A 19,306-nucleotide genomic window follows, 5' to 3' on the forward strand; every position below is an offset into this window, starting at 1 on the left:
TTTCATGTACCATCCTTGAAACCAATCAGTCGTAGTCATAATTAGTGATGGACTCTCTTTGCGTGAAGCAAAAGGCCTCTTCCTCAGTGGCCAGTCCTCTATCCTTGCGCTTCCTCAAGTTCTCAGAGCCCTCCTTACAAACGTCGCAAGCAAAGTAGCATTCTACGGTGCCACTATTGTCTCCAAAGTACCTGGACACTAATTTATGTCGGCACACTTCTGTGTTCTCGCAAAAGTCGATAATGCTTTTCAAAGACTGCATGCGAGACACTGCTTTGGTCTTGTTCATTTCCCTGTTCGCATCATTCCTTGCACGGAACTCACATCGGTCTTTCTCCTCCCGTGTGTACAGGACAATACTTGATGCAGCCTTGTTGTCCCGGCCTGCCCTGCCAGACTCTTGTGTGAATGCCTCCATTCCTCGCGGGAGACCATAGTGAATTACGAAGCGGGTCGTGGGGACGTCAATGCCCATTCCGAAGGCCGTGGTTGCGCAGATGACATTGAAGGAAGATCTTATCGACTCATCGCTGTCAAGAATTAAGGGAGGAGTCGTGGTTGCAAGGCGCAGAAAACTTGTTTGGACTTTTGTTCTTTGTTCAGCTTCTAGACCAGCGTGGTAGGCCTCTGCTCGGACGCCGATCGCGGCCAACCTGCTGGCGAGCGAGTCTGCAGTGGCACGTAATGGGACGTATATAATGCCGGTGATCGGCCTCATGGACGCGTCTGCGTCTTTCTGGCGGAGATGTTTGAGCCTCGTTATTCGCCTCTGATGCATGAATCTAAGTCTCGACACAAGATAAGGAAAAATGTCGTCCTCGTGATTCATGGGACTTGACTCGGAAAAGTACTGGACTTCATAGTGAATATTTGGCCGTGCAGTCGAGGTAGAAAAGGACTTTGTCTTGCTTCCATCTAGCTTTAAGATTCTAAAAATGTCCTCCCGAACTTGTTTTGTTGCTGTTGCTGTCACTGCAACAATTGGGACATTGGGACAGCTCAAGGTCGACTTGAGCCAAGAGAGCTCCTTATAAGTCGGCCGAAAGTCGTGGCCCCATTCGCTGATGCAGTGGGCTTCGTCAACGGCAACCCGCGCCAGCTGACCTTGACGGTGAATTTTGAGAATGAGTTTTCGGAAGTGCTCGGTTGCACAGAGCTCTGGGGTGACATAGAGCATTTTAGTCTCCGGATGGCCACAGAGTAGATCAGTCTCGACCCTAACCTTTTCGGTGAAGGGAGTTCGGCTGTTGATACATTCGACTTTGACCCCCAGTGCTTGTCCGGCGTGTACCTGGTTTTCCATCAAAGCCAATAATGGCGAGATAACAACGGTGACTCCTAGTGAGAGGACCGCAGGAAGTTGATAGCAGATCGATTTGCCAAACGATGTTGCCGCACATAGGAAGACATCGTAGTCGTCAATAACGGCTCTAACGACCTCCTCTTGCAACGGGCGAAACCCCTCCTTTCCGAAGACGCGGCGAAGAGTGAATCTGATATCGGTTGTGCTGATGATACGCTTCTGAGGACGTGACATCGTTCTATCATCAAATACATTCAGCCGGTTCGGAAGGCAGGATTTGAATCTGACGGACCATGATAATTTGCTCCGGGCTTCAATAGAGTGCTTCCTGCCGCCAACAGGACGCGTCAGACGCAATGGAACTCCGACGCCAGGAAGTTGCGAAATCACGTGATTGTTTTGTTTTGGCGGCGCGAATATTTATGAGTCAGCATACACACCTTCCACATGCACCCACCTGTGAGTGGCATGTGACTGACTATTTTGACCTACCTGGAATGCCTGGTGGTGCTCGAAAGTAACAAAATGTTATGTTCGCAAGTACTTTCCTCAATTTGGGGATGCTGGTACTTTTCTCAATTCCCGATATGATTTTGTGCATACCGCTTTCTGTCCAGGTCTCAAGCGCCTGGTCAAAGAACCTTGTCTGCCAATACTTCAGCCTTGTTGGCTCGCGTTGAAAGTACCCTGACTTCAGATGTTCTGGGGGGGGCTGGTCGCAACGGCGGCTAGACTGCAGGGTCATCACAACAAAGAATCGAGCCAAGGTAAATGGCGAAGAAGTCAACTGTGTCATCAAGTATGAGGTAGGGTGCTTTCTACCTGGAGAAAGATGCCAATAAAGTGGCCGGAATCGCAACCCTGGACTGTTTGGTAAGGTCAAGGTGAAGTGCTTCTGAAATCGGGACAGTGCAGGAAGGTCAGGCTGAGAATCTGCAGACATTGGATTTTGAGCGCCACTGGTTGGCACCTGTTCTGTGCAAAATGCCCCCCGCCCTGGGGTCCGTCTCAAATCACTGCCCACTCACTGCAGCATGCAATCACCCTCTTCTCTAGCCATCTTGAAATCCTTCCACAACATCACTGAACAAAGACACCTGAGTCCGGGCTTGGGTTGAAGCACGCGCTTTAGTGCCCAATAATCCTTCGACCAAGTACCTAATCTTTGAGAGACTTTTACAAATGTCTCCTGTGGATGTGCCCGGTGATCTCGAGCCAAATCTTTAAACCTATGGATTCACCCTCCAACTGAGCATCGCCAGAACACACAAAAATTTTGCGTCTTCAAATTCGAACTTCTCTTGACTCCGTTACAATCATCAAGCTATCGGCGATCATGTCCAAGTACTTTGAACCTTGTCCAGAAGCGACCTGCAATCACACCAGATGTCTCCGTCTTCGCGAATTTAAGAACCATGAACAACTATACGGGTACGAGATATCTCCAACCACAAAGCTTACAGTGGTTTGCGAGGAGTTGAACAAAGACAACGAAAGATTGGTGATGGAAAAGCAGGGACTTCAGGAGGACAATGACAAATTGAAAGAATCAAACGAGGCCTTCAGAGTTCAAACTCAAGAGCTATCTAACACCAGTGGAACTTTGAGCCAGAAGGTAGTTGAAATTAGATCCAAATTGGTAGAGGCTCTCCAAGAAGCGAAGCAAGAGGAGGCATCTCACCATTCGACACTCGACGAAATAAGGAAAGATCATGAAAAAGCCCAAATGAAATCAGACACGGAGATAGAAAAGTACCGCAAGAAGTGTGAGGCACTTAAGCAGGCCACCGTGGAGCTGGAGGAACACAATCGGACTTTAGCGACGTTTAAGCTTGAGTTTGAAAAGAATGCCGTTGAGACGGCAATTAAAGTCAGAGATCTTGAATCTCGGGTCGAAGAACTCGAAGAAGCACTCATCAATTCAGAAAGTTATCTCTGCACTGTCAGAGAATCGCTTCAGGAGGAGAAGAATAAAACGGAGGTCCTCCAGGAGGGGAAAGAACTATTAGTCCTTGACAAGAAACGGTTGGCGAACGTATTGAGCAAGCACCTTCTGGACATCCAAGAGAGTGCCCAGCAGATAATCTGCGCCTACCACACAGATCCTCTCGATCTTCCAAAAATATCTGAAAGCCCAAGTCAGGAAGCCAAAACGATGGATGCTGATGACGAAATGCCCACTGTTAGGCGTCAGGATTCTCTGACAACGCCAGCTGCTCCTCCGGGTCCTCCCACACCTACTTCATTGATCGAGACAAAGACAACCCCGGCACCGCACGATGATCAACAGCAAGGAGGAGCAAACGTACCACCCAAAACCACCGAGAACGACCCAAACAAAGCGAAGCCTACCGTCGACCGGCCGCCACCGCTGGGGCCAAAACGCAGCTTGCCTCCGCACGCAGAAGGGCGGAGAAGAAGCAGACTTCGAAGAGGCTATGACTCCTATAGACCCCCGGGCCCTGGATTGGACTACTAAAGAAAGCCCGACCTGCGGTGGGCATGCATCTGAATCTTCGCCTGGACCCAAAAAATGATTTACTAGAGCGTGTCTAAGCAGAAAGCGTGACTCTCCGGTTGCCAGTGGGTTGAACCTGCTTGGGCCTTCCCGCCATGTCCAGAATACAACTTTTGATTTTCCTGGAATACAGAACAGGATTTACCTCATAGCTTCTTCATGGTAAGACTGGCGGTGCTGAAAGCGATCAGGACAGTCGAGGTTGGGTCACAGTGATTTGGGTGGCGGTTAGGATAAACTCCCCAATTAGCGGGCATGCGGCTGGAAAGATGATGTTATGATCGGAGACGACCTACCTAGAAGTTAGGATTAATAACAATCGACCTTGCCGCGTATTAATACCAAGTCCTCCTTCCCACTAGTCGTTACTCGCTAAGTGATACGCCTGCTTCCTACCAAGTAATACGGTGCGGGTCCTTCGCTGGGTGCAAAGTGAAGCACATTATGACAAAGATAGGAGGAAAGGGGCGTCAAGGATGGGAAACGCAGAAGATGAAAACCTCAACGATGCCAAGTTGCTTTATTTGTTTCTTTTTGGAGGGGAAATTGATCCGATATTAGGGACCAATATAGATTCCGCGCCTGATCTGATATCGGCGGTTTGAATGGTAGTTTGGTATAGTTAAGCTACGATTGCTTTCTGTGTGGTCGCATGAAGTATTTCATCCATATCAAGAAAACAGTGTTGCAGTGCGGTGCTCGCTCGCTTTTTGCTCACTTCCTCTCCACCCAAGATATTCGCTCGTCCAAAAATCAAAAATCAAAACTTTGGTATGCCCAAAAAAAAGTCATCCATCTGTCCTGGTACTGGTTATCACATAATAGACAAGAACACCTTCGCTGAGTATCAAATCCTGTTTGGAAATGCTGCAGAAGACATACAGAAACTGGTTATAACCCAAGCCAAACGAAACGCTATGCTATGCTGCTTGCTCGCAAAGAGGTCAAAATAAAAGGATAGTGCCTTGGAGGAATCGTACACACGTCAGCACACAGCCGTCTGTTTACCAGACAATGATCTTGACACCGTCGTGGCCGGCAGGCCATTGAATCTGGACATTGTCACCTTGGGGGACGATCTCGCCACCGTAGATTTGGCCGGTGATGGCGGAGCAAGGGAAGACGCCGTCGGCGGTAGCACCGGGGCCGGAGCCAGCTTGCCAGGTGGCACGGCCGTGGGCGACGACGTCGATCGCGCCGAGGTTCTGGTTTCGCAGGTTGCCGGAGGGCCAGCTTGAGGAATCGGCGGTCGCGGGGGCCAGCGAGGTGAACAGTTGGGCCTTGGCGGATCCTGAGACGCTGGAGCTGGGGCTCACAAGGTCGAAGACCAGTTGGCAGGTGTTGGACTTGTACTGTTCGCCGAGCGTGAAGGTCACCAGGGTGGTGATGTCTGCGCCTCCGTTGTTGGTGCTGCGGGAGACGAGTCCACTGGCGGTGTGGAAGTCAACCGCGCCAGTCTTGCTGTTGTACTGAGAAGTGAAGTCCGGGAAGACGGTGGCGATTGGTTGGGCGTATGGGACAACTGGCGGGCTGCTGTATGTAGTGGCGGCGGGAGCAGCGGGAGCTGAAGCAGAGGGGACAATGCCGGAGGTGTTGGTGTAGTTGTATGTTGGACCACGTGCGATCAGGGGAGCAGCATTGGCAAGAGCGCCGAGGCTGAGGATGGCAGCGAAGATGTTGGCAGAGGAGAAACCGTTGGATCGGGCCATTTTATTTGATTGGTTTATGTAGGCTTTGAGTGAGTGAATTTATAGAAGAATTGTTTGGGCTGGTCGTAGACGGTGCTGTTGCTGTTGCTATCACTGTTTTGAGGTGGACGAAGGCTTGACTGGATTAATTTGCCGAAGGGCTGAAATGTATAATAGTTGATTAGATTCTGTAAAGAATGTGATTAGGAAAGAAAGGAAGGAAGGAAATAAAAAAAAGACGAAGGAAATAATGAAAGTGGTTTTGTAGCTGGATGTGTTGTCAGTGGTTTGTATGAAGGAAAGAAAATGTCTGGAGGAGGCGGGCATGCAATAAGTCTTATAGACAGGACGACCGATAAATTGGGCCGGTGCACCTTTCGCAACTTGATCCGAGGGTGCGCCTTGATTGGGAAGCGTACAGTAGTCCCGAGCACCCTCGTCGAAGCGATGATGACTTCCGACGAAAAGCATGACAAGCGAATTGGACCATGTGGAATGCTGAACACGAGCTGGGAAAAGCCAAAATAAGGTCAGCTGTGCCTCAGTGCGCAGCAGCAGCAGCTTTGGTAGAGGGACGGTTCGGGTATAGGCGCATGTACAGAGTCTGCAACGGTGGTGGGGGCGGGACTTGGGTCGTGCGGGCTATTTTGGGCCACTAAGATAGGTATGACATCTTTGAGGACTTAACTAACCACCCAATTCCGTTGACCGTGCAGGCCTTGGGCCACCTTCAGGCTTGGCTCCCGCGAGGCTGGGGTTGTGAATGGTCCATGCGGCTGACTGGGAGGATGTCCTCCGACGCCTTGCCGTGACCTGTACGGCCTCTACCCCTACTCGTAAGTAGCCTGTAAGTCCCCTCTAGCTTAAGTTTTAAGGGCTGACATGGCAAAGGCTCTCGGCGTCCGCTTTGGTCCAAGTTCGTTGTTGCTGACCATCATTGCAGGTGCCGTATCTTCGTCCGCGCACAACCTTGAATTATTGATTGCAGCTGCATTTACCTGCAATCGACGTTCATGCACTGTGTTACCCGAGCTCCTTCAATCGTGGTCACCTAGACTGACATGATAAATCTCGATTTGGGCTTTGCTGTGGTCTGTAAGGGGAGTAGGGTAATACACTTCAAAACACCATCAGCCCAGGCCAAGAAACCGATGTCAACGGAAGGGCTTTGGGAAAGTGTTCGTTCAGACGCAGGTCGAAGGCGGGAATAGCATCATTGTTGGTAAGCTGAGGCTGAGGGTGCGGAAGACACCAGTCCGCCGAAGCGTGGCTCCGCTTGCGAGAACCAAGTCAACTGTGCGCGAAATATGGTTACGGAGGTGGATTCGCCCTTCGCTCCCGGGTCCCGCGCTCCTGGCTGGTCCTTTCGTTCAGCCCTCTTTCCTTCAAGCCAAGCCTTCCAGGCACGGTTCGCTCTGGGGCACCTTCGACCAATCATTGAACCAGCCACTTTAACCATTAAATCGTTTCAGATCGATAGATCTGCAGGTCCCATTGGTGTTGTTTATAGTGGTAGCACGGAACAGGTCGAGTCATCCTGCAACAAGACATTGTGGTTATTCGGGGTCACACGCTCCTCCCCTCTAGCGTACGTGCGAGAGTCATCCACCGAAAGTGACATAATCACCTGTGAATTCGTGGGCATCCCAATCGACCCTTAGAGCGCAACATCTTCCATTTCCGCGCCTTCCTTACCATCCTCAACTTTGGGTGCTTGATGATTGCTTGTCGGTTGTGTCGGTGGTGACGAAGATGACTCCTCATCTGATGATTCGGCCCTCTGCTTCTCCTTTGCTTCCGCAGTCGGACTTGTCGGAACCTCTTCGGTTTCGTCTTCCTCCTCTTCCTCGGCGGTGGGAGCGGAGGGAAGATCTTTTGGATCCTTAGCTGGTGGTGTAGGCGGTACCTCGGGACCTGGTTCTCCGCTGACAGTACTTTCCTGGCCAGGACTTCGCGGCGACGGATCCTTAGGTCTCGAGGGGATACTGGCCTGTTGAGGTGTCGGGGCCGCGGACGCGGCTCCGGAAGGTCGAGTGTTGGGCAAGGATGGATTGGACCCAATTTGTCTTTGTCTCGGGTCGGCGTCGAGATAATAACCACGTACTCCAATAATCTTGCCTTCCCGTTCACAACCTTCTATCCATTCTGGTCGCACAACGGGGATATTCATCTCGTTGGCCTTCTCCCAGTCCCGGCCCCGGCCTTCAGTGCAGATGAAATGCGTGGTATCGATTCTGACGGTGTCAACCAGTTTGGCACCAATGCGCTCAACTGCGGTCTCGAGGCTGTCCATCAATTGAGGCGGCAGAACTCCGGCGGTGACTGTAATTCCAGTAAGGTTATTCATGTCGTGCGTCCTGACATTCAACGTGTTGCTTGTGTACGTGCCACCGCTCGTCCTTAGTACCATGTAGAAGGAATATTCAGTGTCAACAGCCAGGCCGCTGATCTTGGTGCTTGTCATGTCCAATGGACGTGGAATATTGCCTGCTTTGCTTCCATTGCGGTACAGCGCCAGTGAGCGTAGTGTCGTAGTGGCGAGCTGGATGGGCTCCCATTCGAGAACCAGTGAGGTCTGGGTAGCATTTCGAAGGCGGAGAACAGGTGTAGTGGGAGTGTTGATGCCATAGGTGTTCAGGATCTGTTTTTGGAGCGAGATGAAAGACGCCTGTGCTTTTTGCTCCGCCGTGTGATTTTGAGAGACGGTGATGTCGACAATTGAGCCAGAAGTGATGGACGATGGCAATAAAATGGAGGGAAACTCGATCTGTGATCTGGTTAGGACACGAAATCACACCAAGAGGCAAGTTTTAATATACCAATCTTTTATCTTCGGTAAGGAGAACTGCAACACCCGCGTCGACCTTACCCACGGTCAAGGAGACCAACATCTTAACAGTAACGAGAGTACAGTAGGTTCAGAAGATGATACAGGGGTGCGAGTCGCAAGTGACAACGTCTGGTTAGCTGTGGAGAGCGAGATTCGAACTATCCAACTCGGCATACAATTGAGGAAGCCAACAATTGTTAGAGGCCATGTGGACGAATCGCGCCTTGTCACGTGGATCGCATGCGCGTCGTCGTTCCACAGAAAATGGAGTCATGTGACTTTAGGGAGTGCCAAGACATATCCTGCTAAGTTTGGCGGTCGGTGCCGCCACCCTCGTGGCGTTTGAGTCGCTTGTTCGAACAGCATACGAGTAGTCGCGGTACATCCATACGTTGAACTTGCCGCTGCGTTCTTGATCTTTCGCTATTGCTAAGAACATCTCCTCCATCAGCACTAGGACTTCGTCAATTTCCTCGTCGGTCAAGTGGCTCGTCCGGGCACGAGAAGTGTGCTGAATCTTCGACAGGTGACTGATGGCATTCTCCTCCCCTTTCCTGCATCCGTTTCATGCCCATGATAGCCTTGCCAGCAAAACGACGGCCGATGGCCTTTAATCTAGCCTTTCCCTCGTCGGTTAACTAGTAAACTTTCCTAGGTTTGAGGTTTATCCTATATACTGTCCGATTTCTCATCTACATGTTACAAACCAGGTCATTTGAAGGGTCGCCAAGGACAAGCCACCTGTACCATGAAGGAAGGATAGCCGATGGAGAACAAACTACATCACGTGACCAGGCCATGGACCGAGGGCTGTGACAACAACATATGACAGTCCACAGTCCTGGCCAGCATTATATATACACACTCATTACTACTCTGGATAGGACCAAGTGTAGTCAGCTTCTTTAGCAATCTGATACCTGCATTTCAGAATACAGTCCGACGAATCGTTATACACTTTTGCCACCCTGGCCAATACTCTTGCGTTCACTCTATCAAGGAACCCCACTTTGGTCAGAACTGCTTGCAGCTCGGATGATAACATCATAGCCGATGCTGTTGCCGCCTTTGCCTTAGAGGTAGTGCTAACGCGGTAGCTATTAGACTACTACTGAGTTAACCGCCCCTATCTAATATTAAACTCGATGATAACCCTCCACGTTATACTACCCTCAAGTTTTTAGTTAGTAAGTTACTGGGCTAACTTTGACTACGACGTTTACAATGGATACATTACACGACATTATAAACTTAAAGACGTTGTCGTCTCGGGAAGTCTCAAAGAAGCTGAAACTTGGGGAAGCAAATTCTCGCGCTTCATCGATATTCCCCTTTGACAAGACGTGCACAAAAGAACTGGCCTCAGTCATGGTTCTTGCAGGCTGGATCAGTGCTTCCTCTCACTCTCGACGAACTGTGTGCTTGAGTCGGGCTGGAAAACAGGCCTTCAAAAGGTCGAGAAAAACAACCACAAAAGTCGGTCGTCTGTAGGCGGTGTTGTCATATGTGAACTAGGGGCGACTGAACCTGTTCACTCGATCTCCTGCCTTCTACTCAATGAATGGAGAGTAGAGTCTCGAGGCTAAGGTTTTTAAGCCCTCCATCCGCCCTTCTGGCACCCTGCGGGAAGCTGGAAACTGGACCGCTGGCTTTAGGGGAGTGGGGGGAGCGTTGTGGCCCTGCTTCCCAAAAAGCAAGCCCTGTCGACTTGACACCACGAAGTCCACAGCTGACGATGAGCCCCTTTCGGCACCTCGGATTCCCTCTCGGTATATATATTGCCTACTACTTCTCTACCAATCTTGGAGCACGAGATAGGATTTACGCATTCACGCATTCACGCACATCCTAAGGGAACCCGGCTTGTAATACTAGGGAGGTACCTGTAGGAGCATGCGTAGTTCATAGTCATTCTAAGTTGTGATGAGCTAAGTTCTGGGGAGTGCTAAGAGAGAGATAAATGCGTGCTAGTGCCAAGCAGAGTAAAAACTGCTCCTAACTCATCCCCAATTCGGAAGAGGTGATGCCGCCCTGTGCTCACCCCTGTTCCAGCCGAATCGGGTGCGAACTCTGTGACTCACGTGATACAAGCATCTGTCACGCCTTGCTCCTTGCCCGAGTCAGCCGTAGAAGAGAATAGAATGCTTTGCCGCAAGAAATGTATTAGATTTTTTCTGACAGCTATTATTCGTAGTATGATTTCTCCACATGCACCGTTAAGTCAGCCTTCCGCCATATTACACAAGGCTCGAAGCCATGCCACCTGCCTGAGCGCCTGGCAGCTGAAACTCTCGAGGCAGTGAAGATGTCTGCCGTTACTGCAGCCTCGTGCTGCACTCACTTACTCTCTATACCTCTTTCCCTTTGGCCCAGTGATAACAACAACATGGCGTGAATGCTATCGTAATCTGGTTGCTGGAAACGACACGCGGCATAACGGCTTGACTGAGTTCCCTGCATAGCACTGTCTATCGTCTACCCGCCCAAAGTTATCAGGACGTCGCCTGCCATTCAGTAAGTTCCTCGTAGTGACATGGAGCATGTCCCGCTGTCCGCAGCCTCACCTCAGCATTTCGGCCGTCCGCGGCCTTGGCGATGCCATCAACACCTGGACAGACCCAAAGCCGAAAGCCTTCTGATTCAGAAACATGTGGTCAAGAGTCATTCGCTGCGAATGCACAGCCTGGGCAGCCAAGAGGGAAAATGGGTGAAGGCAAGTGGATTGGTGTCGCTGCAGGAAGAACTGAGACAACTGATCCAGTACTGTACATATCTTCAGATTGGCGGCGTGGTCTGGCTATTCGACTTCTTGGGTGTTCTGAAGTACTATTCAAAAGAATGATGCAAAAGCACGATGCTCAATTGGCCTCAGTAGTGCGAAGTTGGTCACGGAAGAGCGTTATCATGACAGCATGAGTGATGATGCTTGCATTAATGGAAATTGCAGTACGAGGGCTATCCATGGCCAGTTGTGCGCCTGCGGTGGTGTGCTAATAAGACGAAACTTTTGCTGCTATGAAGTTCCTCAATTCCTTTCCAAGTTGGCATTGCTTGTTCAGGAGCCCTAAGGTTGAGCTGAAACTTGGGTGTAGGTGGTGCACCTGCTTTTTTCCTAAATTCTCAGATGGCGTAACGTGTATTGGTTTCGCGCCTTCCTTCTGACTTAGGTGCCGGGAAGTTATCCGTGTTTCGTTCCCTCTCACTCTTTCTTCTTTTCTTCTCTCCATACCGGTGTGCCTCAGTGAGGAAAAAAAAGAACAGGGTGAGGTTCGTCCACCGCAAGGTGGCTACCTATGGCCTGAAATCTTCACTACATTGCTTATACCGAGAGGACAAACACACCAGCCCAGCCCGCGTCGCTCGTGGACCCCGGTGAACCCGACTGGGAGAGTGGCACCAATTTTTGGCTCTTTTTTGCCGCGCAACGGACAGACACCTTCTCGTGGTGCGGAGTGTCAGTAGCCAGCATGCTGGTGAAACCAAGATCTGTCCGAAGCCTCCTGTTGGCTCTTCAACACGTCATTATTGGTCAATCGCCAATCTTATCTCGTCTGAGTATCTATTCAGCAGCTCTTTCTTTTGTGAAACTTTGCTGACATTCAAGTCTATGTTGTGGGGTCCATGCATCATCATCAGTTCCTGCATCCAATTAGCAACCAGAGTCAAGGGTACGTACTTGACGTCTCGCCAGGAACCAAGCCTCAGACAGACCCCAAGCGATGAGACGAGTGCCTTCAAGGTTAATGGCGACATCCTTTTGGGTGGGCAACGTGTGGACACAAACAAATTCCTTCTATTCTCAACAGGGGGAAAAGCTGGTGACAGGGCATAGCTGCTATCAGACAACTGGAATACCTGTACAAGTGTGACAAGTCTGAAGAGCTTGCACATAGCAATGGACAGTTCTCACACAAATAAACTACGATACATACGGTGCTCTTGGCTCCGTCTTCTCTCCCCTCCTCTTCTTTTCGTGTCCGTCTTCCGGGAGAATCCACCTGGGAAGGTTCATGAGACGGATCTTGAAGATTAAGGTGCATAGCTCTACGCGTATAGTAATTGTCGTCCGAAATCGAAAAGGAAAAACAATTCAAACAATGATTCGGAGTAGGCCAGTGAGAGTATGGTTGCCTAGCGTTCTGCCAGTGGGGGCGAAGACGGGGAAGCCTCTTGGCGGTACCCGCGCCTAGGGAGCTTGCAGCTATTTAAGCAAGGGTTCATCCCTCCACAACCCTTTCCTCTCTCCAAACAAAAGTTGTAGTGGGGACTTCAGGTAACGCCCTGTTCTTCGAGGGACTGTGATGAACTGTGTGCTTAAACAATCGTGAACCTAGACCTGCACCCGACCACTGCCGTTTAGGTCAGTGGATCTGGGAGCAGTGTAAAACAATGTGGTTTCGAGCTGATTTCTGAGTCCCATATCTGCTTTCTACAAGGGGCGAGGTGATGACGATGGTTACAGATTCTCATTATAAGCAAGGATCCAGGGCACTTTGCATGGCGCTTTTTGAGTCACGACCGGGTGGGTAATGAACGTGTCATATACTAGTTTTGAGAAGAAACTTGTGACAGTGGGAAAAGTAGTGCATACAGACAATCGTTCTTTATCACTTTCACAGGGTAGAATTGCGTTTATCTTCCACTTGCTTTCTGACTTTCAGCTAGCGGCCAATCTAGGGCACCTCCCAGTGCCTCCGACAGGAGGCAGCAGCTTAGTCAGAAAAGTGGCCTCAACAAACTCCCCCACTAAGGTGATAGTCGCAAATCTAATCCTAGGGATCGATTTGTGCATGTCTGGTTTAGGGACAGCCCGCGATTTGCCGCTTTAGGGTGGAATGTGTCCTGGGACAACGGGCCTAGGACAGAGATCTCCAGGACGTTCCGCCTAGGCTACGGGGGGATTACAGGACACCTACTGCGACGGGACGCCTGTCCTATCTACCCGGCCCATAACTGATGTCCTAACCATTGGCCTGAGCACGAGTAAGAACCAGTTCGTCCGCCGTGAGCTCCTGCTGACACAGCTAGCTCATGGCGGTGCTGGAGGTGACTGGAGTTCATGATTCGTGATGGGAAGGGGATTACATTCTGCTAGAGGAGGAGGAGGAGGAGGAGGAGAGCTAGCGGCCCGAGAGAGCGGGAAGGGGGGTTTTGTACTCTATTGGCAAGGAGGGAGGGTCTGTCTAAGCGAGGGGACGAGAAAGTGGTCGAAAGTCGAAAAGGCGTGATAGAGGGAAAGGGCTCCGCGCTGCCATCCTTGGGTCCTGACTGGCGCTACATGCGGTGGAGCAGGTTCAGGATAAAGGGTGAGTGTGAAGGTGAGCCTAGAGGGGAGGTGAGTGGTTATAAAAGCGGTACGCTCGGAGTGCTAAGCATTGGCTGTTCCGACCGTAAAATAGTAACTAGACTTTGAACACCCTAGGCCTTTAACATCGTCCAGTAGAACCTCTTCCTCATCGACATCAGCCATTCCGTAGAGAATTCTGCGCTACTGACAATGATTGATACGATACGACTGCTCCTTGTGTTGTCCGATCGCATCAAAACATGGTGATGGATCCATTCCACCTAACATGAAGGAGGAGTGGGCTGTTCGCCATTCCTTGCCTTGGAGACGTTGGGACCGCCTCCTCGAGGGACGAACCCGTTGGCGAGCATATCCATACCTGCATATGTTTACATATATATATCTGGGATGTATGCCTCAACGCTTGCTCTATCTTGCTTCCGTCCCAATACTCCGTCTTCGTGTTATATCAATTCAGCCCCCCTGAGAACACAATCCCTCTCAATGAGAACATGACTCGGAAGACATCTGAAAAGACTGAGTCTGTTTCTGATCGCTTTTCAATCAACGCTCGGTGAGTACTGGGTATAAAATTCGGAGAAAGGCGATGCAGTTGATGGTGGAGCTACCTCACCTTCGCAGACATCTTCACAACTCTGCCATGCAGAAGTTATTGCTAGAGACCACTTGGAGCCACCGTGGGGATATTCCAGCCCGCCCTCTCCGAGGTCTCGCCACCACGAGCTCCCAGATGATATCCTTCGCGGACTAGGAGCTTGGAGCTCAGGGACACATGGTTGTGAAGCAGATGTCTTTCAGGTTGGCTGCCCGGACACCAGAATCTTAGCTTATCACTTCCAAGGCAAATCACACTATGAGACATCGAAACACCATTGGCCAACGGCTGGTGACGCAGAACTTCTCGAGTCTCCAGGCCCTGGCCGATGTGGATGTGGATCTGGACATTCTCCTGCGACCATAACGGAGACTCCCGAGGTTGAGTGACCATGTTAGAACTCGGAGATTTGGTCAGGTTGTGATGATGTGGCCAGGCCGTGTCATCCTGCAACATGAGGCGCCAAGGCACATCTGTTCCTATAGGCAAGATTAGGACTACATGCTCGCCCGCCCGAGTCACGAGTAGCAGAGACCCACAATACATGGTATCATTGAAGAAAGAGAAAACACGGGAACAAGGCAGATTCGTCAGAATCCTTTTATCAATGGTAGATGAAATTCGGACCGTCTGAGCAAGACTGAATTCATCACACAGTCAAGAATCGATGTGTACGTGAAGGGTCATCTCGACAGCGACAGAGCCATTGTGTTTTCCAATGCCCTCAAGGTCTGAAGCGATCATTCTCCAGTACGTAGCCCAACGTGTGCACATGCATATTTTCCCACACCACAATTATCCTAGTCAGATTAGGCTCCGGATCCGCTGGGAGTCATTCTGCTGCAATCAAGCAAGACTTTTGTTGTACTCACACCCCCTCACATACTAGTGACAATTTTTTTTTGGCTGGGTTTTGCTTGTGTAAACACTCACTCATGGGATCTCCATTGTGAAACCCATTCGTGCCTTTCACCATACAAAATATTGTTGGAATTGCTGGTTGATCTCTCCTCAAGGTTTGAGACCTGGGGTATAGACTTATGGAGAAATTTGATGACTCATGCAGCATTCAGCTTGCTGTAGACGTCCAAATCATGTACTATGGTCTGATTGCTACTCAGTCTCAACGAGATGTCGCATCTTGTCGAGAAAATACGGTGTCCATCCGTACGGAGAGGGTAGACCACGCCACAAGTGATCCGTGGTTGCTTTAGAGGCGCTCTGGTCGTTGTAGAATTCCATGAAGTCCGCCTTGGTGATCGAGTTTCGAGACCTGCTCTCGCTGAGGTATACTTGCACCAGAGTTGAGTCCGGAGATGCAGTTTGTTAATCGCGGCTCTCCCTTGTCGGAAATGTAACTGCAGATTGCCTCAAGGTGCACAGGTATCAAGGGAAGACCGTCAGCGCGAGCGACCACCACCGATCCCGTGCTGATAGGAATTCCGGGTGCTCGAGGAAACAACATGGCCCCAAGCGGCAGTAGTCTACTCATACAGCCGCCGTGGTTTGGGGAAGAACCAAAGCCTTGGGTGCCTGCGTATGCTCTATCATTGTGACGGAATCGAGGCATGTTGCGAGTGCCTTCTTGCGGTCCCGTGGTAGTCGATGTGATGTCTCGCATGAGATGGTCTGTTGCGGAAGTGTACACAACGTCGCCCTGTTCAACACACTCATGGTGATTGAAGCGGCAAAGAGTTAGGGGAATGGCCAGCACGTGTGCAATGCCGCTGCCTTCCGACTGGTATACTTGATCACAGTCGTCGATCACTCGTTCTTGCCAGTTAGTCCTCAGGTTACGCTGGCTGACGTCTTTCGGGCACGCAATGCCTGTTGCAAGTATATGGACATCGGAGAGCTGCGATTGTGGCATAGTCGAGCGATAGGCACAGCAAAAATAGTCGGCAGCTTTCCGGACATCGCGCATGTCAAAGTCGCGGATCTCTTCAATCGCGCCTCGGGAACCTCTTCTATACCCTTTTCTGGTCACTAAGATTGGTCTTCGAAAGACTTTTGACGCAACTCCAGCACGGGTGAAAATTCTCACACCAATGTTGGGAGGGTCTTTTGATGTGTCGTCCTTAAAGTGGACGATTATTGTTTCTTCATCGTCGCGCCCGGTATCACGAGCTTGGATGTTATTGTGAGCGGTGAAGGTGCGATCTACAATATCTGTTCCCAGGTATTGCTGATAACCGCACAGTTTCTAGACCTAAACAAATCTGCAGGGCTGATCATCGCCGGGAAAGAAAAGCGCTCGCCGACAAGCTCCATCTGGTACGGTCGACGGCCTCGCATCACCGAACGATTGGCACAAGGTCTTGTAATTCTTCGAGTCAAGCTTTTGGCAATCTTCACGAAATATGTTGGTCCAATCGGAGGGTGATTTCCAGGAGAGTATGCTTACCCTTTGAGCAGTAACGTGCGTCACCGCAGCCAGGACACCGCTTGCTGCCTCGCCGAGGACACATGATACATGTCTCCTCGAATGGGATCTCTATCGCAATTAACGCCATGACGGTGAGAGGGTGTTGGAGATTGTGGAAGAAGGCAGGGAGGAAGGAGAGAGAGAGTGAACTTGATTCCAGCACCACCAAGTTATGGATTCGGTGGGTGTTGGGATGAACCAGAGAATTGATGGTAGGGGGGACATTGCGAAGGAAGAGAAAAAGGCCAAAAAAGAGAAACAGTAGGAACCAGAGAAAATGTGTGATGTGAGAGAAAGGTTATCTCGTCAGTGAGTTTGAGATTCACTTCTACCATTTTCACTTCAAATTCAGACAGGGCAAAGCCTGGTGTACTCAGTGACTCCCTGCCTCACCTACTGAATCGTCCCAAGTAGAATTGTTGGAACTTGCAAGATTCGATAGTCACCCGCTAGATGCCATGATCTAGACTATCTACTTACTGATAACGTGTCTGACGGTTCAATTTCAGTAGTCCCTAGCGGTAGAAGAGCGAGCACAGTAAGCTAGCTTCGTGCTCGTGCTCGTGCATCTTTCGCCATTCCTTGCGCCAACGACAGCGATGTTGTGAGCTGAGGCTTACTTACCTAAGTACCCTAACCCTTCCCTTCCACAGATCAAACTCCTGCGATGCAGGAAGCCAGTCCAAACCCTCCACGCCATTTTGTTGTACACAGACGATAAATCAATTATATTGTTGTACAGGGTTATGGTGTCATATGTCGCTATCAAGTCATGCGCTTTACTGTCCTCTCGCGTAAAGGACTTGTTTGTTTCTGTCCAGAGCTGTTCGTTTTCTGGGTTGTGGAACTTTGTTCTTTGTTTGAATTTGCGGAGAGATGTCTGTCCTTTGCTGGTTTTGGGGAATTTTGGAGAAGAGTCGGTCCTGACGAGCTTTGGGGTTGGCCTTGAGCTTGTCGTCTAGTGACCTGTTCTGGAACTGGAGCTGGTGCTTGCGGACAGCCTCAATAACCAGCGCTGCGTCGTTTCTCAATTTATCAAAGGCCATGTCATTGACCTTATTGTGGAAAACATAGAGTTCGAGGGTTCCCTTGAGTGGTTGCTGGGGTCCATGTCCTGCACCAAGGGCGTCTTTGAGCAGCTTGCCATTTGTGTGGTAGCCCTGTTCCTTCAGGGCCAGGCTGAAGGCTGCGTAGTATCTGTTCCTGGTGTGATTCCGCAGAATGGCATATGGGACCTGTTTCGCACTCACGTTGGTGACAATGCGCCAGTTGAGTTGGTCGGCGGGCATCCGGTCGTAAAGCTCCTTTGCAGAAACATGGGAAGGACTGTTAAAGTCGATCAGACGTGGTAGGATGTTTTCATAGGGGGCTTTGAAAGGGACGTATTTGACCATGATGTTACTTCTGCCCCTGTGGGAGAGCTTTTGTAGCCACGGGTAGCGATGAGACATGGCCGGATAAGAAAGGGTCTCGGAGGCGACGAGGGCGACAGAGGCATGATGGAAGCCTAGGGAGGGTCTAGGCGATCGTAGGAGTAATGTGCATCACACAAGCATGGGAATGGTGGGTGTTTTATGTGTACGAGCAGGACGTGGTGGTAGTAGAAGTAGTAGTGGTAGCAGTAGTGAGGGAGGCAGTCGATAATTTGATTATTTTTATGACTATTCTCACGATTCGTTCGCCGCCTGACTCGTGCGCTGCCTGATCCGTTGGTTGCCTGATTCGTCCGAGTGTGCGACTCAGACTCACTCATGAATTTTGCCCCACCAAAACGAAACTCTGCCGTGAGTGCGCAATGCAATATTCCATTCCATTCATTGTTCAGATTCAGAGCCCAGTCAATCCATCACCACTCAATAACACCACGCACGACTCTCAAGTCCCTCGAACCAACCACAAACCCACACCCTCGAATCTCCCACACACACACCCAACACTCCTAGAGAGTCTTCAACATGCCTAAGAACAAGGGAAAGGTCAGTTTCAACCCCGCCACGCGCCACATGCCACACCGCACCGTACCCAGCCTGGCGAGCGAAAGCGCGGTGCTATACCCCCGCCAACATCCCAACATCCCAACATCCCAACCTCCCTCATGCAAGTCTGTACTAACCCAATAGCTGTGAACAGGGTGGCAAGAACAGGCGTCGAGGAAAGAACGAGAACGACAACGAGAAGCGCGAGCTGACCTTCAAAGAAGAAGGACAAGAATATGCACAAGTCCTCAAGATGCTGGGCAACGGCCGCCTGGAAGCGCTGTGCTTTGACGGCGAAAAGCGACTAGCACACATCCGCGGCAAGCTGAGGAAGAAGGTCTGGATCAACCAAGGAGACATCATCTTGCTGTCCCTGCGCGACTATCAGGACGAAAAGGGCGACGTCATTCTCAAATACTCTGCTGACGAGGCCCGTTCGCTCAAGGCCTATGGAGAGCTTCCTGAAAGTGCCAAGATCAACGAGACTGACACCTACGGCCACGAGGGCGTTGATGATAATGTCGAGTTCGACGAGGACAGGGATAGTGACTCCGACAAGGAGGTCGACATTGATGACATCTAAAACAACCAATTGCCCTGGCCCCACGCCTGGGTTGGCAGGATCTGATGGATCGGAGAGGATCGACGACGGATGACGGACGG

The 19,306-nt window shown here is 50.6% G+C and overlaps 6 protein-coding genes across 6 annotated transcripts; 1 reads left to right on the forward strand and 5 right to left on the reverse strand.

The window, feature by feature from the left end:
* Positions 1-25: 25 nt before the first annotated feature.
* On the reverse strand, positions 26-1,537 carry A1O9_03526 (uncharacterized protein; the record flags this gene model as incomplete). Its single annotated transcript, XM_013409090.1, has 1 exon — positions 26-1,537. The coding sequence occupies one exon, from the start codon at positions 1,535-1,537 to the stop codon at positions 26-28; it is 1,512 nt and encodes a 503-aa protein (XP_013264544.1).
* A 3,288-nt stretch (positions 1,538-4,825) lies between these two features.
* A1O9_03527 (uncharacterized protein) lies at positions 4,826-5,530 on the reverse strand (the record flags this gene model as incomplete). The annotated part of the gene is made up of 1 exon (XM_013409091.1): positions 4,826-5,530. The coding sequence occupies one exon, from the start codon at positions 5,528-5,530 to the stop codon at positions 4,826-4,828; it is 705 nt and encodes a 234-aa protein (XP_013264545.1).
* A 1,636-nt stretch (positions 5,531-7,166) lies between these two features.
* A1O9_03528 (uncharacterized protein) lies at positions 7,167-8,400 on the reverse strand (the record flags this gene model as incomplete). The annotated part of the gene is made up of 2 exons (XM_013409092.1): positions 7,167-8,276; positions 8,329-8,400. The coding sequence occupies 2 exons, from the start codon at positions 8,398-8,400 to the stop codon at positions 7,167-7,169; spliced, it is 1,182 nt and encodes a 393-aa protein (XP_013264546.1).
* A 7,052-nt stretch (positions 8,401-15,452) lies between these two features.
* A1O9_03529 (uncharacterized protein) lies at positions 15,453-16,755 on the reverse strand (the record flags this gene model as incomplete). Its single annotated transcript, XM_013409093.1, has 2 exons — positions 15,453-16,369; positions 16,647-16,755. 2 exons carry the CDS (start codon positions 16,753-16,755, stop codon positions 15,453-15,455), a joined length of 1,026 nt encoding a protein of 341 aa, XP_013264547.1.
* Positions 16,756-17,656: 901 nt separating this feature from the next.
* On the reverse strand, positions 17,657-18,118 carry A1O9_03530 (uncharacterized protein; the record flags this gene model as incomplete). The annotated part of the gene is made up of 1 exon (XM_013409094.1): positions 17,657-18,118. A coding segment is annotated over one exon (462 nt), but the record flags the coding sequence as incomplete, so codon positions are not given.
* Positions 18,119-18,622: 504 nt separating this feature from the next.
* A1O9_03531 (translation initiation factor 1A) lies at positions 18,623-19,226 on the forward strand (the record flags this gene model as incomplete). The annotated part of the gene is made up of 2 exons (XM_013409095.1): positions 18,623-18,643; positions 18,798-19,226. The coding sequence occupies 2 exons, from the start codon at positions 18,623-18,625 to the stop codon at positions 19,224-19,226; spliced, it is 450 nt and encodes a 149-aa protein (XP_013264549.1).
* Positions 19,227-19,306: the final 80 nt, after the last annotated feature.

The sequence above is a fragment of the Exophiala aquamarina genome, assembly GCF_000709125.1.
Source record: "Exophiala aquamarina CBS 119918 chromosome Unknown aczIA-supercont1.2, whole genome shotgun sequence".
Classification (NCBI taxonomy): Eukaryota; Fungi; Ascomycota; class Eurotiomycetes; order Chaetothyriales; family Herpotrichiellaceae; genus Exophiala; species Exophiala aquamarina.